At 39.3% G+C, this 19,128-nt stretch overlaps 1 protein-coding gene across 1 annotated transcript in view; it reads right to left on the reverse strand.

The window, feature by feature from the left end:
* Nucleotides 1-714: 714 nt before the first annotated feature.
* fam83hb (family with sequence similarity 83 member Hb) overlaps nucleotides 715-19,128 on the reverse strand; it is a 117,770-nt gene continuing 99,356 nt past the window's right edge. Inside the window, exons 4-5 of the mRNA XM_051935940.1 lie at nucleotides 16,415-16,539; nucleotides 715-10,087 (exon numbers count right to left, since the gene is read on the reverse strand). Coding sequence (XP_051791900.1) covers nucleotides 6,859-10,087; nucleotides 16,415-16,539 — 3,354 coding nt within the window. The 3' untranslated portion in view covers nucleotides 715-6,858. The remainder of the gene's footprint in view (nucleotides 10,088-16,414; nucleotides 16,540-19,128) is intronic.

A 19,128-nucleotide genomic window follows, 5' to 3' on the forward strand; every position in this document is an offset into this window, starting at 1 on the left:
ATTAGTTATTGTCCCCAAGACAGCACAGCTACGACATGAATTTAAGATGCTGGAGACACAAGCAGTGACTTGTACAGCTGAGTTTAACAGAGAATTCCATTTAGCCTTCAGCTGATCTGGCAGCTACTCGTATTTTTAGACCGAGCTGATTACTGAACATGGTGCATCTCCACAAGCTTCTATGGATGTGTGCCAGCAATTATATTCCCTGACCAAATTTGGTTTGCGCCACCATTTGTCAATTTGGTTAGGATGTCACTGTCCCTTCCTAAGATGCAAAATTCAGGGAGCTGAAATTAAACAGCAAGCTTGTTAGCCAGCTGACTTAAATAGATAAGCTGTGTTCAATCAGCTGCGGACAAGATGGAGTTTACTGTGCACAATCGAGCATCTCTGTTAGCTTCACTTCACATGGACTGCCGCTCATGTCTCGTAAGGGGATGTCAGGTGAAGCTCAGTGTAATGGCACATTATCAGTGCCCTCTTGCAGCGCCCATGTTCTTGAGCGGAGTGTCCTTAGTAGACCCGGCCTTAAATACAACTGCCCCCTACTGGCTCATTTTATTCCAGATGGAACCGTGCAGGTGTTGTACCACTGAAATGTGACCCATATTTGGCACTTTTGCTGATGGTCAACGTCTCCTTCTTGGTCTTCTTCCTTGTATAATTGTTCTGGTCTGGACCCATGACAAGCCCTACAAAAGACTTCAGATAAAGACTTTCATGAATACTTTTATTCTAAAAAAAAAAAAAAAAAATGTATATACAACAAATATCTCTGATGTCCCAAATTTACATTAGACTTACACGGGTTTTACCATTTAGCACCGCGTTTGCATCAGTTATTCCTTTACTCTCCAAGAAATTAAATTTAGTAGAAACACATCTTCTCATTGGATATCCATCACACACTCATACAGTGTACAATTATTATTTTTTTTTTTTATTAAGTGGCATGGGACAGTTTCAGGATGGCACACTTGTCATTATGTCCACCACAAATTTGGCAGAAGCACAAAAAGTCTGAAGGCGGGTTGGAATGATAGAACAAATTAAGGATTTGGGAAGCAGTGATGAGTTATTCATTAATTAACTGAATTCCTGAAGGTTTACATTGGACAATGAGCTACATTCCAAAAGGAAACATAGCTCATCTATTTTTGACAAGAAATCTGATATCTGTGGTGAAAGCCAGCAAAAATTGCTGGTCTTTCATAATACCATCCAGAACACAAGTTTTATAAATACATTAAAAAAAGAACACCGCATGCTTGTTTTCAAACACTGGATAAAGATTTCCAGTTTTCTCAGATATGTTGTTGTTTCTGTATTTGCCTGGAGAACACAACTCAACAAGAAATTCAGTAGATCAATGGAATGTTCTTCAATTCACTCAGACGTGATTGATCACCTTGGTGGCCAGCATCATAATTATGAAACAATTGCTGGCAGTGGAGTTCACCACATTATTGATGCTGGGGATTTTAATGCTCTGCTATCACTAACTGGATGAGGTGATGACACCTCATCTATTGCACACTTTAAGTCCAGATATTCAGCAGCAAAGCACAGACTCAGCTGGTGTGTAAAGTACTCCTATTGTCCACCATGAAAGGTTCTCTATAAAATAACCATAAATGGTTACGGCCTGCCAGTCCATTAGAAAGAAGCCCAAGAAGCAAAGTTGTGGAAGACTGTCCCTTATACTATAAATATCTGTTCATGGAGTGTACAGATTTTGCAAACATTTTTTTTTTCACACCACCATTTTCTTTGCTGATTGCAATACAATAAAAACAAAGCAGAAAACAAATGATACTGTAATATCGGGTGGGAGCTCATCAGTGATAAAAGCTAAAAACTACAAACCAAGATTAAAGAAACAACTAGTCAGCCAAGACACTAGTTTATGTTAATACAACTGTGTGGTTAAGATTGGATTACTCCACAAAAACAGTAGCATGAAAGAACTGTACATCGAACACTGCCCTCTGCTGGCAAGTGAATGCACACATGAAAAAGAGCTTCAGTACTTTCTTCTCAAAGCTGTACTTATTTCCTTTTGCTGGTTAAGTGAGTAACATCAGCTTTAAGTTGCATTGAGTTGGAAAAAAACATGAAAAATGGGCAACTGCAGAGTAGATTTATAGATTGTTATGTCAAGGTGAATGGGGGTCCCAACCAGCAATTAGTGTTCTAGTGTCACATTTTTACCATTTATTATTAATGTAGGACAAGAATGATTTGCTCGGCCCAATAAGCCCAAGTGCTCCTGTGGTAGCAGACTTCACAAGATCAAATCACAACAGCAAACATTATGCATGACATTAATCAAATAATTGAAAATCTTACAGCAAATAATATCATTCATTTTGCTTCATCAAACTGTAAACATTGCAATATCTTAATGAGAATTAAAGGAATACTCCTTATCATTGCACAATGTCAAACATATGCGGAGAAGGCCTGAACTTTACATTGGTTGCCCATAAAGATTATTGGACCTCACAGCATTTCAGAATCCTCATGAACGTCACTGCAAATTGTTACTCATTATGCATAATGCATTGTCAGAGAACTTTCGTTACAGTGGCTGACGATTTTCAAATTGTAGTCCTTTGGAGGGAAAAACGGTTATAGATTATTTAAGTAATATTTCCAAAAAGTATCCCATATTGAGCACTATGTTATTTATACAAGGGAATGAGTCTCAGAGTTACATTACGGAGGCCAAACACAGACTTTATGAGATTTTGCTTACCTGGAGCCTACTTAGTGGGAAATAGTTTGGGGCAGTACATGTCAAATGGAGGAGATAATGGCCGAGTATAAACACAGTTACCCTGTCTATTTTTTCCTCCGACCGTACATACAACCAGGCACCTGGCTGAAACAGTAGACAAAGCGGAAGTGTAACACTGCTCACATACACAGAAAACATTGTTTCCATGATGAAACGAAAAAGAATTTAAGAGACATTTTGGCTGGATTTAACTGACACAAATAAACACTACACTGCCAAAAACTGGAGTCTCTTACCTTCTTTTCAGAATTTGATCAATGTTTTACCTTATATTCCTTGCAGATACAACCATATGCTGCCCTTCACTTACTACATACATACTTACATTTTCAATACCTCTTTATCCAATGTAGGATGGGACTTGTATGGGCACAGTCTACCACAGCAACACCAGGTGCAAGAAAAGATGCCAGTCCATTGCAAGGCCCAGTAAGTAAAAGTTCAAATAAGGTTTGCATAGCCCGTAACACCATGGTATCATGTTTGGTCTAGTTTTATTTCAAATTTGATTTTGGTTTAGCCATGACCTTATTAAAATATGAAAACATTCAGAATTTGTGAGCAAAACTTGAAAAATGATAACTACAGTCGAAAAAAATCTAAAAAAGGAAATTGGGAAAACATAATTTTGGTTGTTGAACTTTCTTCAGCATAAATTTTGGGGGTGAGACTCTCCTAAAGTGGCACCCAGTACCACCATACTCGGGTTTATGAAGTTAGGATGGGGACAAAAGCATATTTAATGGCAAATAATATAACACAGACATCCACTACCCAACAACTGGAAACCTGATGTCATTACGACTCAGAGGCCAAAGCTACTGTATGATAAATATTCAACACCTGTAACATCAGGTTTTCAATTTTTTAGTAAACCTTCACCTGTTTTTCATTTTTTGAATACAGTGAATGTGATTTTGTTTTTGTGAATATACTTTTTTCCTCCAAGAGTGAAACATGCCCATCTCCTCTTAAGAAGTGGCGGATGGTTGGTGTACAATAAATAATGACATCAGGGTGGACTTTTATATAATGGTTTCAAGTGACTTGCTTTCAAATGTTACAAATTATATTAAGAAATGCATCTCTGTAGTGACAAAGCATTATTTTGAAAAACCTTCACTAGTAAGGTGAAACTGTTTTCTAATAAGCCTCTTCTACTTGGAGAATACCAGTTACAACCAGCATAAATTAATAATTAGTGACCTCTATATACATATTAATCATAATCAGCAAGAAAAAAAACCAAAAGAGTCCTAGCCCAAGGCTATGACTGAAACTCTTGAGTTGGTAGAAGAGTCAATGACTAAGTCATGGCTAGCCAGGTCTGGACAGGGAAGCATAGTAATAAAGCAGCTCGAGGTCTCTCACTCCATCATTTCATCCAGAGACCACAACAGTTCAGTAGACCGATCATCTTACTATGGAGAGCCACCTGGCCATCTTGGCACATTGGGTAAATAGCATGCATGAATAAAAGTGTAAACCTTCTCTCACATGTACTTTGGTGCTCCATCTTGTCACCTGGGGTTATAGCTACAAAATATGAGAAAGGGGGAAGTATTTAGCCACAGCAGCAGTCACCCCTGACAGTGACCATTAAATGGAGATAAACACAGTTGCATCTATGTGACAGGTTGCTGAGTGTAAACATACAAGGGCTACAGTGGCAATTTGGTACACTCTGTTCAGGTCTATGCAATAAAGAGCCTGAAAGTGAGAATACACAATAAAACATATACAATTATAAACTTCAGTAAAGATACAAAGCATGACTGATGGACCTCGATAAGAACAAGAACTACCAACGTAATATTTTAAGCTTTGTTTCAAACGTTCCCATACATAATCCATCAATCAAGTACCTTTACATCTGCTATTTTTAGGAAAAGACCAAGCCCATTGCGGGGCACCTACACACTTTCACCCACACCCGGCAAATACAGACTTTCTCAGTAACAGTTAATAGGCAGCAATGAACATTATGTGTGTGCATCTATCTGTTATCTGGCTACAGATGTACAGTACTTCAGCATGATAACAATAGGAGACCCTACGAAAAGATTCTTTAACTTACGACTTTCTTAAGGGGTTCCACAGTAATGAAATTCTAAAGTCTGTCTGCCGTAAACATGGACACATTCTATAAACACTGACTTACGGATTAACAAAATCACTTAAATATAATACAAATGTTTAATTCATCAGTTTCATCGTCTATGCAAGCCTCTGCCACAGTCTATACACATCATCAGTCTCTGGCTGTTTCCTTTACATTGAGGTATTCAATTTTAGTCCTAGAAAACATTTTGTCTGACACATTATCGGATGAATTTTAAGTAAACATACAACGATTTTGAGATGATTGATCTCAACATGTGGCTAATCCAAATGTCTACTCTTCTCCTTAAAAGCCACAGCCATTCTGATAGTTTAATACAGAAAGAGGAAAGAGATGCTGACATGATGCAGATTACATTTAATGTAGAGTTGTTAATCTGAGTAGATGTTTGGCAGAATATGACACTGAAAAGTGGAGATGCTTAACATTATCCATAGCAGATAATCTATAGTTTATTTGCATGGGTCAATCACCCTCAGAAGCTGTTTACTTGCATCAATATGTTCTTAAAGGATAAGTTTGATAATCAGTTATTTTTTCACAAACATGGTACATATATACATTTACAATGCAAAATGATGTTCTAATGTTCTACAAATAAAATAATAAAATAACTTTCCCGCAGAGGCACTTTACAATGCATGGTTAGAGGGTCAGAAGAAAAGCTTAAAAACTTACTAAATACATTCATTTTTCAAGCCGACTGTTGTCGAGCATTGATCCATGCCATCTGCGTTTCTGACACGATTGTGACAACTAAAGGGATCTGAAAATAATTGTTATTGCATGTTCCTGATGCTATTTTTCTTGTGGTAGGGACACATTTTCTATTCATTTGTGGGAATTCTCGTGGAAATATGGAAGTAAATCGAAACAAAACCAACAACATGGCATGAAAAGTACTGTGATTTAGTCTTTTGAGAAGAAACCACCTCCCAGGGGGAGTGAACGGTTGTTGTGCATGAAGACTAAGTGCTGAGTTTGCACACCGCTTGTCTTCTTTTAAAATGGCTAAATCTCATAATATTGCCTTTTTTCTCCCCAAAAGTGACATGAATACAATATTTCACAATGTGTATGTAATCGAAGATGCAGGTCAATACTTGATATATGTCCTGACTTAATAAAATTGACATATTTGGTGTGTTTTTAAGCTTTTTCCCACGCCTTACAGAATACAATGTAAAATGCCAGTGTGAATAAGATTTTAATTTATAGAAAGCAATTAACTTTCTATATACAGCATGTTTGTGAAGAAATAACTTTGACTTGAAAAATACCAGATTTATCCTTTAGACCGGCTTTATCATACACACCAAACAAACAAAAACACTAAGTGAGCTTGTTAGAACGAAGGTCCAGAATATAACAAAAGAAGCCATCAGTCCATACCAAGTTCTGTATACACACACTCTGATTCACAGCTGCTGGAAATCATTAGTATTAAAAACCTCACAGAAAATCCCACCCCAAAATATATATCCAAAAAGATAGTCCCTGATGTCATGTCATTTTTTAAATAAAATGATCTTGACACAGTGCAGTACGAGATCAAACGTTCAGACCAGTGCCAGCAACTAACCCAGCATTAGAAACATCTAAAATCTCATGCATTTAGTGAAAATGGGCCCATAAACATCTTGAGCTTCTTTGGCAAGCAAAGCACTCCCTAAAGCCCAAAAATTCAGGCAAATAACCTTTAAACTGTGAAACATTGCATCTTAAACAAGAACAGTTAGGTATAAGTCCTCCTTAAAAACAAAACAAAAAAAAAAAATGAAAGAGCAAAAGTCCAGGTTCTCAGCCAAGTTCATCTCTCCAATAACGGAAAGAAATCCAAATATAATAATGGATTAAAAATTACAAAAAAATAAACAATACATTTAGACACAGTATGAGTATGAAAGTTTTGGCAATGTGAATACAAACAGCACTATTTTTTGCTTTTAAAAATTCCAAATCTAGATGCCAGTTTCCCAGACTTTTTCTCCTTGGTGTCATCATCTGTGCTTTCTGAATCTGACACCTGACCTGAATCTTTGTTCTTGTAAAAGACCTCAAAACGACTGTACACTTTCTTCTCCTTGCGCATGTTCTCCATCTTTTTAATTAGCTTATCCCGTTCTTCAGGGTTGGTTTGTGGCCGCTGGAATCTGCTCCTAATTGGAATCGTGTTAGTCTTTGATGTGGGCTGTACCTGGCTCTCCGTATCAGGCTTGTCCACCTCTTGGCCATCCACTGTCTCTTCCGTGTCATTTGGAACTTGCTTAACCATTTCAGCCCGATTCTTTTGACTGTTGGCAGAGATCTGCTCCAAAATGACTTTAGTGTCATCTCGAAGGTTGCTGCTGTAGATCACGTTGGAAGCAGACGCTTGATATCTGTTTTGGTTTACCTTAGCAGTAGCATTCTGAGTTGACTTGCGTGTCTTATCTTCCTTATTTTCTGCCACTTCTATATTCTCCACCTTAGAAGGTTTAGTAGCACCGTGTCCTTCACTCTGCTTTAAAGGTCCATTATCCTCAAAGACAGGTTCCTCTGTCACAGAAACAATCGGGGGCACAGGTTTCTCTTCAGTCAGCTTTTTTTCTCCCTTTTGTCCTAAAAACTCTTTCAGTTTCTGGGAACCCTTCTTCAGAAAATCCATTGCCTTTACATCCTGCTTTAAATCCCCTCCATCTGTAGCAATTGAAGAGGTGCTGGATCTGTTTGACTTCTCAGCAGGTATCTCTAGTGGCAGTGATGACATGCTCTGACTGCATGTCTTTTTGAACTCCCTCTTCATGGAGTCAGTGGCATCGGTGATGGTTATAGTCTGGGGTGATACTTGGAGGATGGGAACAGGAGTGGCTGGAAGATTCTTACTAATCTGATCCACAACTGGCTTCTTTTCCTGATCAGCAAGAGGTGGCCTATTGGCCTCCTTGCCAACTGATTCTTGCTCCTTGACCTGCGTTTCACTTTTTTTAAGAGAGGATTCTGGCTGCTTGCTCTTAGCTGCTTCAGCCTGTTTTGCAGCCTCAGCCTTTCGTTGTGCTGCTAATTCTTTGAAATATAAAAGCCGATCATTGGGATCATTCATGTTTAGCTGTTCAGTACTTCTTCCCAGTACACTGTTAAATTCCCCAAAATGCGGCACATTTGATTTCAGATTTGGTAAAGATTGCTGGTTCTCTTCTTTTTGAGAAGGTTTGATACTGGTTTGGCTTGACAGCTGAAGTTCAATTGGCTCTTTAAGCAAGGGCTTCCTCTTTAAAAGAGACTCTGGACCAGACGCTGATGGCTGGTTGGGATCCTGGTCCTCTTTATTAAGTGTCGAGATCTGTTCTGTTTGGTTAAGTACCTGAGCATCTTTTGAGGAATCTTCTGCCTGGGATGCTTTGGAGTTTATCTTGCTTTGGTCAGTTAACCTGAACTCAAAAGGCTCCCGGGAAAAGGATCTCCTCTTTAAAAGAAGCTCTGCAATATTAAGAGTGGATTTGGAGAGATGGCAATGCTCCTTGTATTCAGTGGACTGCTGCTCTTGATGTGTGACCTCAGTGGAATCGCTTATAGCTTTCTCATACTGCTGGTCTTTTGAAGCAATTTTACTTTGATCAGTCAATTTGAACTCAAATGGCTCTCTTGTGATAAATTTCTTCCTCTCTAAAATCTCCTCAGCTGCGAGGCCAATTCTGACTGGTGCATTTTCCTCAATTAATTCCCCAGTGGGTTGATCTTTCTGATCAAGTCCTGAGGAGTTTTTCATCAAAGAACTGTTATGTTGCTCCAGCTTGGAAGAACTAAAAATCAGAGAAGACCTCAGCCGAGAATTTCGCTGCAAGAAAGGATTCAACCTAGATCTCATCGACTCGTGTTTAGTAAGACTAATGTCCCGTGATTCCTTAGTTTCAGCATCATCTCCAACATCCTTCCCAGCTAATTCTGTGTCTTCAGCCGTAGCATCCATTGCTGTCCTAAAACTAGACCTGAAAAGAAACTGTGGTTCAGTTCTTTTGAAAGTAGGTACCTTTGGAGTTTCTTTGATAGCAAACCGGGGGAAGGATGCCTCAGGAGCAGATGGGGTCTCTTCCTGGGGCTCATCAAAGGTCTCTGAATCAAGAGGGTGCTGTAGACCCTCATCTCCACCTTCTTGATATGTATTGAGGTATGAGGAGATGCGCCATGTTCTTAGACCCTGTTTAATGTTAGGGTCTTGTCCCTGTCTTTCTAGACTGGATTCATGGAATAACTGCTTCTGGTCTGGCGGGTGCTTCTGAGTGGGAGATGACTGGCAAATGTAGGTGTGTCCAGTGTTTTGCCTCTTCTGTGTGGAATGACCTTGCCGCCCATCTCCTGGAACTAGGCGACCAGACCCATGCTTTACCTCCTTAGATGAATTAGAAGGGACATAATCCAACATTTGTTGATAACCACCAATGTGCTGGGGTGCCACACCAGGAACCTCCTGGGTAAACCTAGAGTCATCAGAATAATCTTCCATTTCTTGGTATTCCATGTGGTTGCTCCTCCCTCTGTCATAAATGTTGTGACCTGATCCTGGTCCTCTGTACCTACTAGGTTGAAATGACCTGTCCATCTGATAAATCGGTTCCCTTAAATAATGACCAGCTTGGCTTTCCATTGGGTCCACATTTTTCATCATCCTTTGTCTTATGATTTGCTTACCATGTAGATAGTTGTCATTTGTTCCTTCGGCATAGCTGTGTCGTTTGAAGGCATCCATGTCCATTTGCCGTGATATCATGAGCAAGTGCCTCGGTGAATGAAAAACTCTCTCTGCTTCAAACTGAGGACCAAAGTTTCTCCCATACATATTTTTTGGTGCACCTTCCACAGCGTGTCGGAGTGGATCCTCTCTTCTAAAGTTCTCCCTCTCCATGTCCATCCTTTCCCCATACGAACAAGAAGAGTGCTGGGAAATGACAGAGCCCTCTGTAGGAAAGTATAACAAAGGCTTTTTAATTGGAGGAGGTCTGATGTGACCATATGGCTGGATGTTAAAGTCACTATCCTCTGGCTGCATCATAAGTGCTTTTTCGAAAACCAGAGGTTGGGACTGGGCAAACAATATGCGAAACTCCTCATCAAAAGAAGCCACCAGCTCCCCAAGAAACAGATGAGCTATGCAACGGTGAATCTTCTCAAATGACCACATGAAGCTGGAAAAAAACAAAACAAAAAGAAATGAGACAGTCATTTCAAGACACCAGCAATCAAACAGAGCATTTTAGAACTAGATACCAGGTGGTATCATGAAACATATAAAGCATACACTGACAGCCAATGGGTCAAAATAAAACCTAACCAAGCAGCATCAGGCGTATGAATGGGTTGGCACTCCATCACTGGGCACACTCAACTGCACTCCATCCATCCATCCATTTTCCAACCCACTGAATCCGAACACAGGGTCACGGGGGTCTGCTGGAGCCAATCTCAGCCAACACAGGGCACAAGGCAGGAACCAATCCCGGGCAGGGTGCCAACCCACCGCAGGACACACACAAACACACCCACACACCAAGCCACACTAGGGGCAATTTAGAATCGCCAATTCACCTAACCTGCATGTCTTTGAACTGTGGGAGGAAACCGGAGCGCCCGGAGGAAACCCACGCAGACACGGGGAGAACATGCAAACTCCACGCAGGGAGGACCCGGGAAGCGAACCCAGGTCCCCTGATCTCCCAACTGCGAGGCAGCAGCGCTACCCACTGCGCCACCGTGCCGCCTCAACTGCACTCACATAAAGCCAATCAAGCCCATTTACAGTGACCAGTTTACCAAATCCACTTGTGCTTAAGAGAAGATTTTGGGATACAATAAATAAAGTATGAGTCTGTTACACCTTCAATTATGTTCCTCATATGCACTCTTGCTTAAATAAATTTGGACATCTGCTTACCTGTTCACAGAGTATAACAAGCCCCAACCACGCCATGTCTTTTCACCACATACTAATGTTACTGTTTCTATCTGTAAATGACTGTGGATGGGCTCTTCCCTTGTCTTTTGCCATCTTCATTCCTGTTCTGTACTTGATATCCCCTCATAATGTTATATTATATGCAATATATAATGTATATTTAGTCCATATTCTGATATGTATACAGTACACAGTGTTACCACCAATGGGTCACAGGTTGCCGTCATTGGTTCACGAGTGGGTTGCCTAAGTGATCAGCAGCACTACGGGATGTGTTTCCCTTTTTCTAAGTGAGCTCGTTTCAAATAGGGGAAGCCCCCAGTCACACTCTTTTCATCAAGGGGGCAGTTTGCAATGCTGGCAGTAGGTCAACAATAAACTTAATAAGGCAAAACTGGGTTATGGGGCCTTAAACCATGAGAAACACTGGTTTAAGGAAGGCAGTGTGGGCTAAGTGCATAAGAATTAGCCACATTAAGCAACTCCTAACAAAAGATTCAGAAAACATAGGACTCCAAGAGTCAAAAAACATATAAGACCCTGTGAAATAATAACAAAAGATTTATTACTGCAGCTGGTTTTAGTAAGTTCTAGAATATTATTACATATTTCCTATATCCCTAGGCTGTAAGCATGAATCACTTTAACTTGGTGAGCCGTAAATTGGCCCATGACTACACACACACACACACACACACACAACAAGAGAGCGGGACATAGACTATACAGTGATCCCTCGCTATATCGCGCTTCGCCTTTCGCGGCTTCACTCTATCGCGGATTTTATATGTAAGCATATTTAAATATATATTGCGGATTTTTTGCTGGTTCGCGGATTTCTGCAGACAATGGGTCTTTTAATTTCTGGTACATGCTTCCTCAGTTGGTTTGCCCAGTTGATTTCATACAGGGACGCTATTGGCAGATGGCTGAGAAGCTACCCAACTTACTTTTCTCTGTCTCTCTTGCGCTGCCTTTCTCTGATCCTGACGTAGGGGGTGTGAGCAGGGGGGCTGTTCGCACACCTAGACGATACGGACGCTCGTCTAAAAATGCTGAAAGATTATCTTCACGTTGGCTACCTTCTGTGCAGCTGCTTCGTGAAGCGACATGCTGCACGGTGCTTCACATACTTAAAAGCTCGAAGGGCACGTATTGATTTTTTTTATCTGTCTCTCTCTCTCTCTCTCTCTCTCTGCTCCTGACGGAGGGGGTGTGAGCTGCCACCTTCAACAGCTTTGTGCCGCGGTGCTTCGCATACTTAAAAGCCAAACAGCCCTATTGATTTGTTTGCTCCTTTGAAAAGGAAGATATGTTTGCATTCTTGTAATTGTGAGACTGAACTGTCATCTCTGTCTTGTCATGGAGCACAGTTTAAACTTTTGAAAAAGAGACAAATGTTTGTTTGCAGTGTTTGAATAACGTTCCTGTCTCTCTACAACCTCCTGTGTTTCTGCGCAAATCTGTGACCCAAGCATGACAATATAAAAATAACCATATAAACATATGGTTTCTACTTCGCGGATTTTCTTATTTCGCGGGTGGCTCTGGAACGCAACCCCCGCGATGGAGGAGGGATTACTGTATGTTCAAAAGTGTGTAGACTTCTGACTATCACACACATCATTCCAAAACCATGGGAATTTAAATGGAGTTGGCCTCCTTTGCAGCTTTTATAGTCTCCACTCTTCTAGGAAGTCTTTCCACAAGATTCTGAAGTGTGTCTGTGAGAGTATGTGCAGATTCAGGCGAAAGAGCTTTTGTGAGGTGAGGCACTGATGTTGGATGAGAAGACCTGGCTCACAACTGGTTGAGGTCAGCGCATTGTGAAGGCCACTCATATTCCTCAAACTACGTCTTTAAGGTCAGGCTTTGTGCACAGGGGCCCAATCAAGGCATCCATTTCACAAAATTGAGGCCTCAAAGTTGGAAGTGCACAACTGTCTAAAATGTATTTTTATGCTATAGCATTAACAGTACCCTTCACTGGAACCAAAGGGCTTAGCTACATTTAAAAAACAGCCCAAACCATTATTCCTCCTCCTCCTTCTCCAAGCTTTACAGCAGGCAACTATGCAGTGCAGAAGATAGCGTTCTCCAGGCATCCACCAAACCTAGGTTTATCCATCCAACTGCCAGATAATAACACATGATTCATCACTCCAGAGAGCAATGGCATCAAGCTTTATACCACGTTAGCTGACGCTTGCAGTGTGCATAGTAATCTTAGGCTTGTGTGTAGTTCCTGATACGCAGTTATTGTGCTGATGCTGCCACCAAAGGAAGTTTGGAATTCTGTTTTGAGTAGTGCAACAGAGGATATGGGATTTCTATGTGCTTTGCACTTCAGCACTCTGAGGTCCATGCTCTGTGAGATTATGTGGTAGCAGAGGAAAAATTTCTTGAACTGACTTGTGGCAAAGGTGGCATTCTATAATGGTGCAATATTTAAAGTCACAAATCTCTTCAGTATTACCCATTCTACTGCCAATATTAATCGAGATTGCATGGTTATATGCTTGATTTTATTTACACGTTAACAATGGGTGCAGCAGAAACACACACAGACACACAAACACACTCACATTTTCTGCCAATAGTTTGTAAACATGTACTCTGAAACAGCTACTAATTATATAATATGAAGGTAGATTTTTCCTGTTATGCTGCTGTAATGCTTCTGGCATCCCAGATCACGAGTATTACAATTCAACATCATAACCTCTGTATTCACTTTGATTTATATTCATCCATGCTAACAAAACAATAAATATTATCTTTAGGTAAAATTAGTTATATTTAGCTTTTCTTGGTATTCCCAAGGCGGGAAAGCAGCAGGCCCTGATGGCTACCCTGCAGAATTTTATAAGAAATTCTCCGCTCAGCTAGCTCCCCTCCTATTAGCAACATTTACAGAAGCTAGAGACAATCAAATTCTATCTCAAACTTTTCGCCAAGCATTAATCACCGTCTTTCCTAAACAAAATAAGGACTTATTACAATACAATGTGCATCATACAGACCAATTTCACTTCTGAATAATGATGTTAAGATACTCTCAAAAATCACAGCTAGAAGGATGGAGAAAGTGCTGCCTTCAGTAATAACACAAGATCAAACTGGATTTTTCAAGGGTTGACACTTATCCTCCAATCTTCGACGCCTGTTTAATGTAATATACTCACCAACAAAGTCAAACACCCCAGAAATATTATTATCATTGGATGCAGAAAAAGCATTTGACATGACTGAATGGAAATACCTTTTCACTAAATTAGAGAAATTTGGGTTTGGCCCGAACATTTGTGCATGGATCAAACTATTGTATACCAATCCAGAAGCTTCAGTTTGTATTAACATTTGTTCAGACTACTTTAAACTAGAACGTGGTACCAGACAAGGATGCCCCTTGTCACCACTGCTATTTGCAATCGCCATTGAACCACTGGCGGTTCACTGTCGACATGCTGATCAGATAAATGGGATTATCAGAGAAGGAATGGAACAGAAAATTTCTCTATATGCAGATGATATGGTACTATATATATATATATATTTCAGACCCACAAAATTCTGTGCCTGCAGTCTTAACAGCACTTACAGAATTTCAAAAGATCTCTGGTCTCAGAATTAATCTGAATAAAAGTGTACTCTTTCCAGTGAATTCTCAAGCATACAATATCATATTGGACACCTTTCCTTTTATTATTGCAGATCAATTTAAATACCTAGGGGGTAAACATCACAAGTAAACACAAAGCTCTTTATCAACAAAATTTCGCCGTCTGTATGGAAAAAATTAAGCAAGACTTGCATAGATGGTCAACCCTTCATCTCACTCTAGCTGGAAGAATTAACGTTGTTAAGATGAATATTCTTCCTAAGCTCCTTGTTTATTTCAAAACATTCCAATATATATCAATAAATCATTTTTAAGCAATTAGATTCGACAATAACCTCATTTATTTGGAACTCAAAACATCCACGTATCAAAAGAGCGACCCTACAAAGACCTAAGGCAGAAGGTGGCATGGCTCTACCTAACTTTCAGTTTAATTACTGGGCAGCAAACATACAAGCTATAAAAACCTGGACACAAATAGATGAACATACACAGGCCTGGTCCGCAATAGAAGTAAAATCCTGCAGTACTTCTTTATATTCCCTGCTTTGTGCCCCAATAAATGCAAGGTATCGGCAATATATTAATAACCCAATTGTGCTTCACTCACTCAGAATATGGAACCAATGTAGAAAGCATTTTAAGATGAAGAAGCTTTTATCTGTGGCACCTCTGCACGAGAACCACCTCGTTCAACCCTCGCAAACATAAGCAGTTTTTAATATCTGGAAAAAATTTGGGATTAAATTGCTCAGAGGTCTTTATATACTGTAGACAACATCTTTGCATCCTACGAACAATTACATTCCAAATTTAACTTTCCAGCTACACATTTCATTCACTACCTTCAAATTAGGAACTTTGTTAAACAGAACCTGCCCGATTTTCCTCATCTTGCACCCTCGTCCATGCTGGAAAAAATATTGCTCAATTTCAAGGACTTAGACACCATCTCTGCAATATATAAAATTATTTTACAGTCCCTCCTTTTCAAAGATCCAAGAGGACAATGGGAAAAAGATCTCTTAATCAATATATTTGAAAGGGAGTGGAAAGTAGCAATGCAGAGAATTCACTCGAGCTCCATATGCGCAAAGCATGCAATTATTCAACTCAAAACTATATATCGAGCACATCTGTCTCGCCTGAAACTGTCCAAAATGTTTCCAGGGCAAGATACAACCTGCGAAGGCTGCAATCAAGTCCCAGCCTCACTGGGTCACATGTTTTGGGCCTGCGCTAAATTAACATAATTTTAGACCAAAATTTTTAAGTGCCTTTCAGACAGCCTTGGTGTCACAATCCCTCCTAACCCATTAACAGCTGTGTTTGGTGTTCTTCCAGATGGGTTTAAATTGGAGAAGGACAAACAAACTGTGATGGCATTGACTACACTTTTGGCACGCAGACTTATTTTGCTAAACTGGAAGAATCCTGACTCTCCTCTTTTAAGTCAGTGGGTAACCGATGTTTTATACTATTTGAAATTGGAAAAAAATCAAATATTCAGTTAGAGGATCTGTACAGAATTTTTTTAAAACCTGGCAGGATATAATCAATAAAAATTTTAGAATAAGCTCTTAAAGCACCGAGGAAGTAATTATCTCCGCATTTCTTTTTCTTCTCCATTCATCTCTACTGGCCTATTAAACTCATCAATTTATGTATGTTTACAAGCCTCGAGTTTTACCCCGTTGGCCATGCTCTCTCTCTCAGCGGTGGGGGTCAACTTGTTTTTCAATCCTATTTTTCGTAAAAATTGATCGATTTGTACGAATGATTACAATAAAATTTAAAAAAAAAATAGTTCTATTTAAAAATAAAAGAATGAATGTAGTTTACAGAGATCATATGACAGTTTGGTATTCTCCAACTCTATAAGCACTATTTTTTTTTTTTTTTAAGAACTACAGTTTTGATAAGAAGAGTGCACCCTACCTGTAGTTGCCACTTAGCACAGCCCTGCAGTCAACCAGCAAGAATCTCTCCATCAGTTGACCCTTGAAAGACTTCCCTGTCCGGCAAAAGTAGGTGATGCCTGACACAGTTCTTATACGCATAAACTGTAAAAGACAAACAATTCACATTACAAATGTTTCTGAAAACCGTTTCCTAAAAAAAAGTTCTTCCTGATTTAGTTAAATTGAGAAGTGTTGAATGGAATGGAATGAAGTCCCAGATCTTTATTTTTTTCTTCTCTCTGGATTAAAACCACATAGAACTATCCCTTCAAAACTTTTCAGTTTACTTTTCATTTAAACATTTATTGTTAATGTGCCGATTGAACTTTTCATTCTAAAAGACATCTTTATGTTAATGTATTGGTGCCAAAATCTATTACATTGGAATAAATTTTGGATTCACTGATGCCGTCAAGAATTATCAAGATATTATTCATAACACACTCTGGAGTCATAATTAGAGTTCAAATTCAAGTGTACATTCCTTTGTAAACAATTCAATGAAGATTCTTACCTGCATTATATACTATACACACACATACATATAAATCCATTCTCCTGTGTCCTTTGTATTTGAAAAATAATCTCAAAATGTGTAATTAACAGAAACAGAATAAGTATATTTATGTTACAGTATTAGGATATACTTCCAGCATAACACTTCTTATCAAATTACTGACAGTACCCTCCAGAACTATTATCCCTCTTTGTAAACACGAGAAAACAGAGGCTATGAAATAATGTCTACAGTTCATTGGATTTATCTTACACTTGAATTATAAGATAAATTTAACCTTTAACGGAGGTAAAATTATTCAAAGGGGGAAAAAAAATTTTTGTAAAACTGAAAACACTCCTAATGTTGGTCAGGTGTCTAGAATTACTCCTCAAGTAAAAGGTTACTATATTCATCATAACTAATACAATGCTTTTCACTCTCCTTTTCATGGAGTTGCTTTAGGCCACCATACTGACTCACCACAAGGAGGACACCCAGAAAAAAAGACATTTATACTACAATCAATCGAAACTCCTGACAGATGATCTCATATTTAACGAATTATGTGACTTCTAAAACCAAATGGATGCACCAGTGATGATTTAGGTGTCGTGTCAAGTCAACTTTATTTATAAAGCACTTTACATACAACAGCCACTGTGTCATATTAAAGGGGTAAATACTTATACGCTAAATTATTTTTTTTTTATACCTGTAATTAATTTAGATCACTTTGCAAAGATCTGTTTTCATTTGATATTAAAGAGTCTTTTTCTGTTGATCAGTGTCAAAAAAAACCTAATTAAATCCACTGTTATCCAAAGCTAAATAATAATAAAATGTAAAAACTTCAAAGGGATGAATACTTTTTTTTTATAGGCACTGTAACATTCTCAACAGCTCTGTATGGAATGTAGGAACCAGCACTGGACAGGTCACCAATCCACTGTAGGGGCCACTCAAGCGCATACTCACACTCACGCTGAGCCAGTTTGAAATCACAAATTCAGCTAACTTGCATCTGTATGGAGATAAGGGAAGAAAACTGGAGCACCCAGAGAAAAACCCATACAGACACAATGAAAAACACATACACTCCATTTAGACAATGTCTGGGCATGGTGTTCAAACTGAAGATGCTGGATTTTGAAGAAAAAATGCTTTACAGTGTAACCCACAAAATTACACAAGACAACAAAAATTGTTTTGAACTCATCAGTTCACAACATACTTTTCTAAATTGTTTTTTCAAGCTAATTTCAGATCCACTTTCAGTCTTTTCCAGTCACATCAACTTTTTGAGTTATGAGTAACATTAGTTTACAGTGTACTTGTCTGTAGTTTTTACTAAAACATAAGCACCAATGAAGTAAATGTTTCAAAATCTTTGGTGCAAAGTCAAATAGGAACACACTGTGGCATAGATATACTGAACAGTGTCAGTCTGGTACCACTGTTTCTTCAAAAACGCTTAGAGCAGGATTTTCTTGTGTACACTGTGTCTGGATTATTGTGGTAAAGCATCCAGCAGTAGTCGCCCATCATAACATCATTCCAAAAACCATGGTAGTGACTCTCCATTAACTGAATGTCCGGGTGAAAACATTTTCCTTGTTCATCACTCACCATACCAAGCTTTTCTGGAAAGAACCCTAGATGTGAGTGCAAAAAGTTTATTTTCAATGACATGCGACAGACCAGTGTCTGGTATGAATCAAGCAGATTCTGAACTCCTTCCTTGTATGCAGAAGTCTTCAAGTTTTCACAGAGCCACCTGAATGCCTCCCAGGCTTCTAGCTCAGCTGCCGAGATTGTTTAAAACCATCATCCTACATCCTACATCATCCTAATAATTTGATGGAACCCTTTCAGTCTGGTTTCAGGGCGCGGCACAGCTGTGAAACTGCTCTGCTACGGGTAACCAATGATTTGCTTATGGCAGCAGACTCTGGACAAACCAGCATATTAATTCTGTTAGACCTCAGTGCAGCATTTGACACTGTCAGACATGACATCCTACTGTCCAGAATGGAGAACATGCTGGGTATCTCTGGCACTGCCCTCCAGTGGTTCAAGTCCTATCTGACTGATAGGCAAGAGTTTGTTAGTCTTGGCAACAGCAGATCCAACTCCGTGCCAGTCACACAAGGAGTCCCTCAGGGCTCTGTCCTCGGTCCTCTGCTTTTCTGTAT

This window comes from Erpetoichthys calabaricus, chromosome 13 (assembly GCF_900747795.2).
Source record: "Erpetoichthys calabaricus chromosome 13, fErpCal1.3, whole genome shotgun sequence".
In the NCBI taxonomy this organism is placed as follows: domain Eukaryota; kingdom Metazoa; phylum Chordata; class Cladistia; order Polypteriformes; family Polypteridae; genus Erpetoichthys; species Erpetoichthys calabaricus.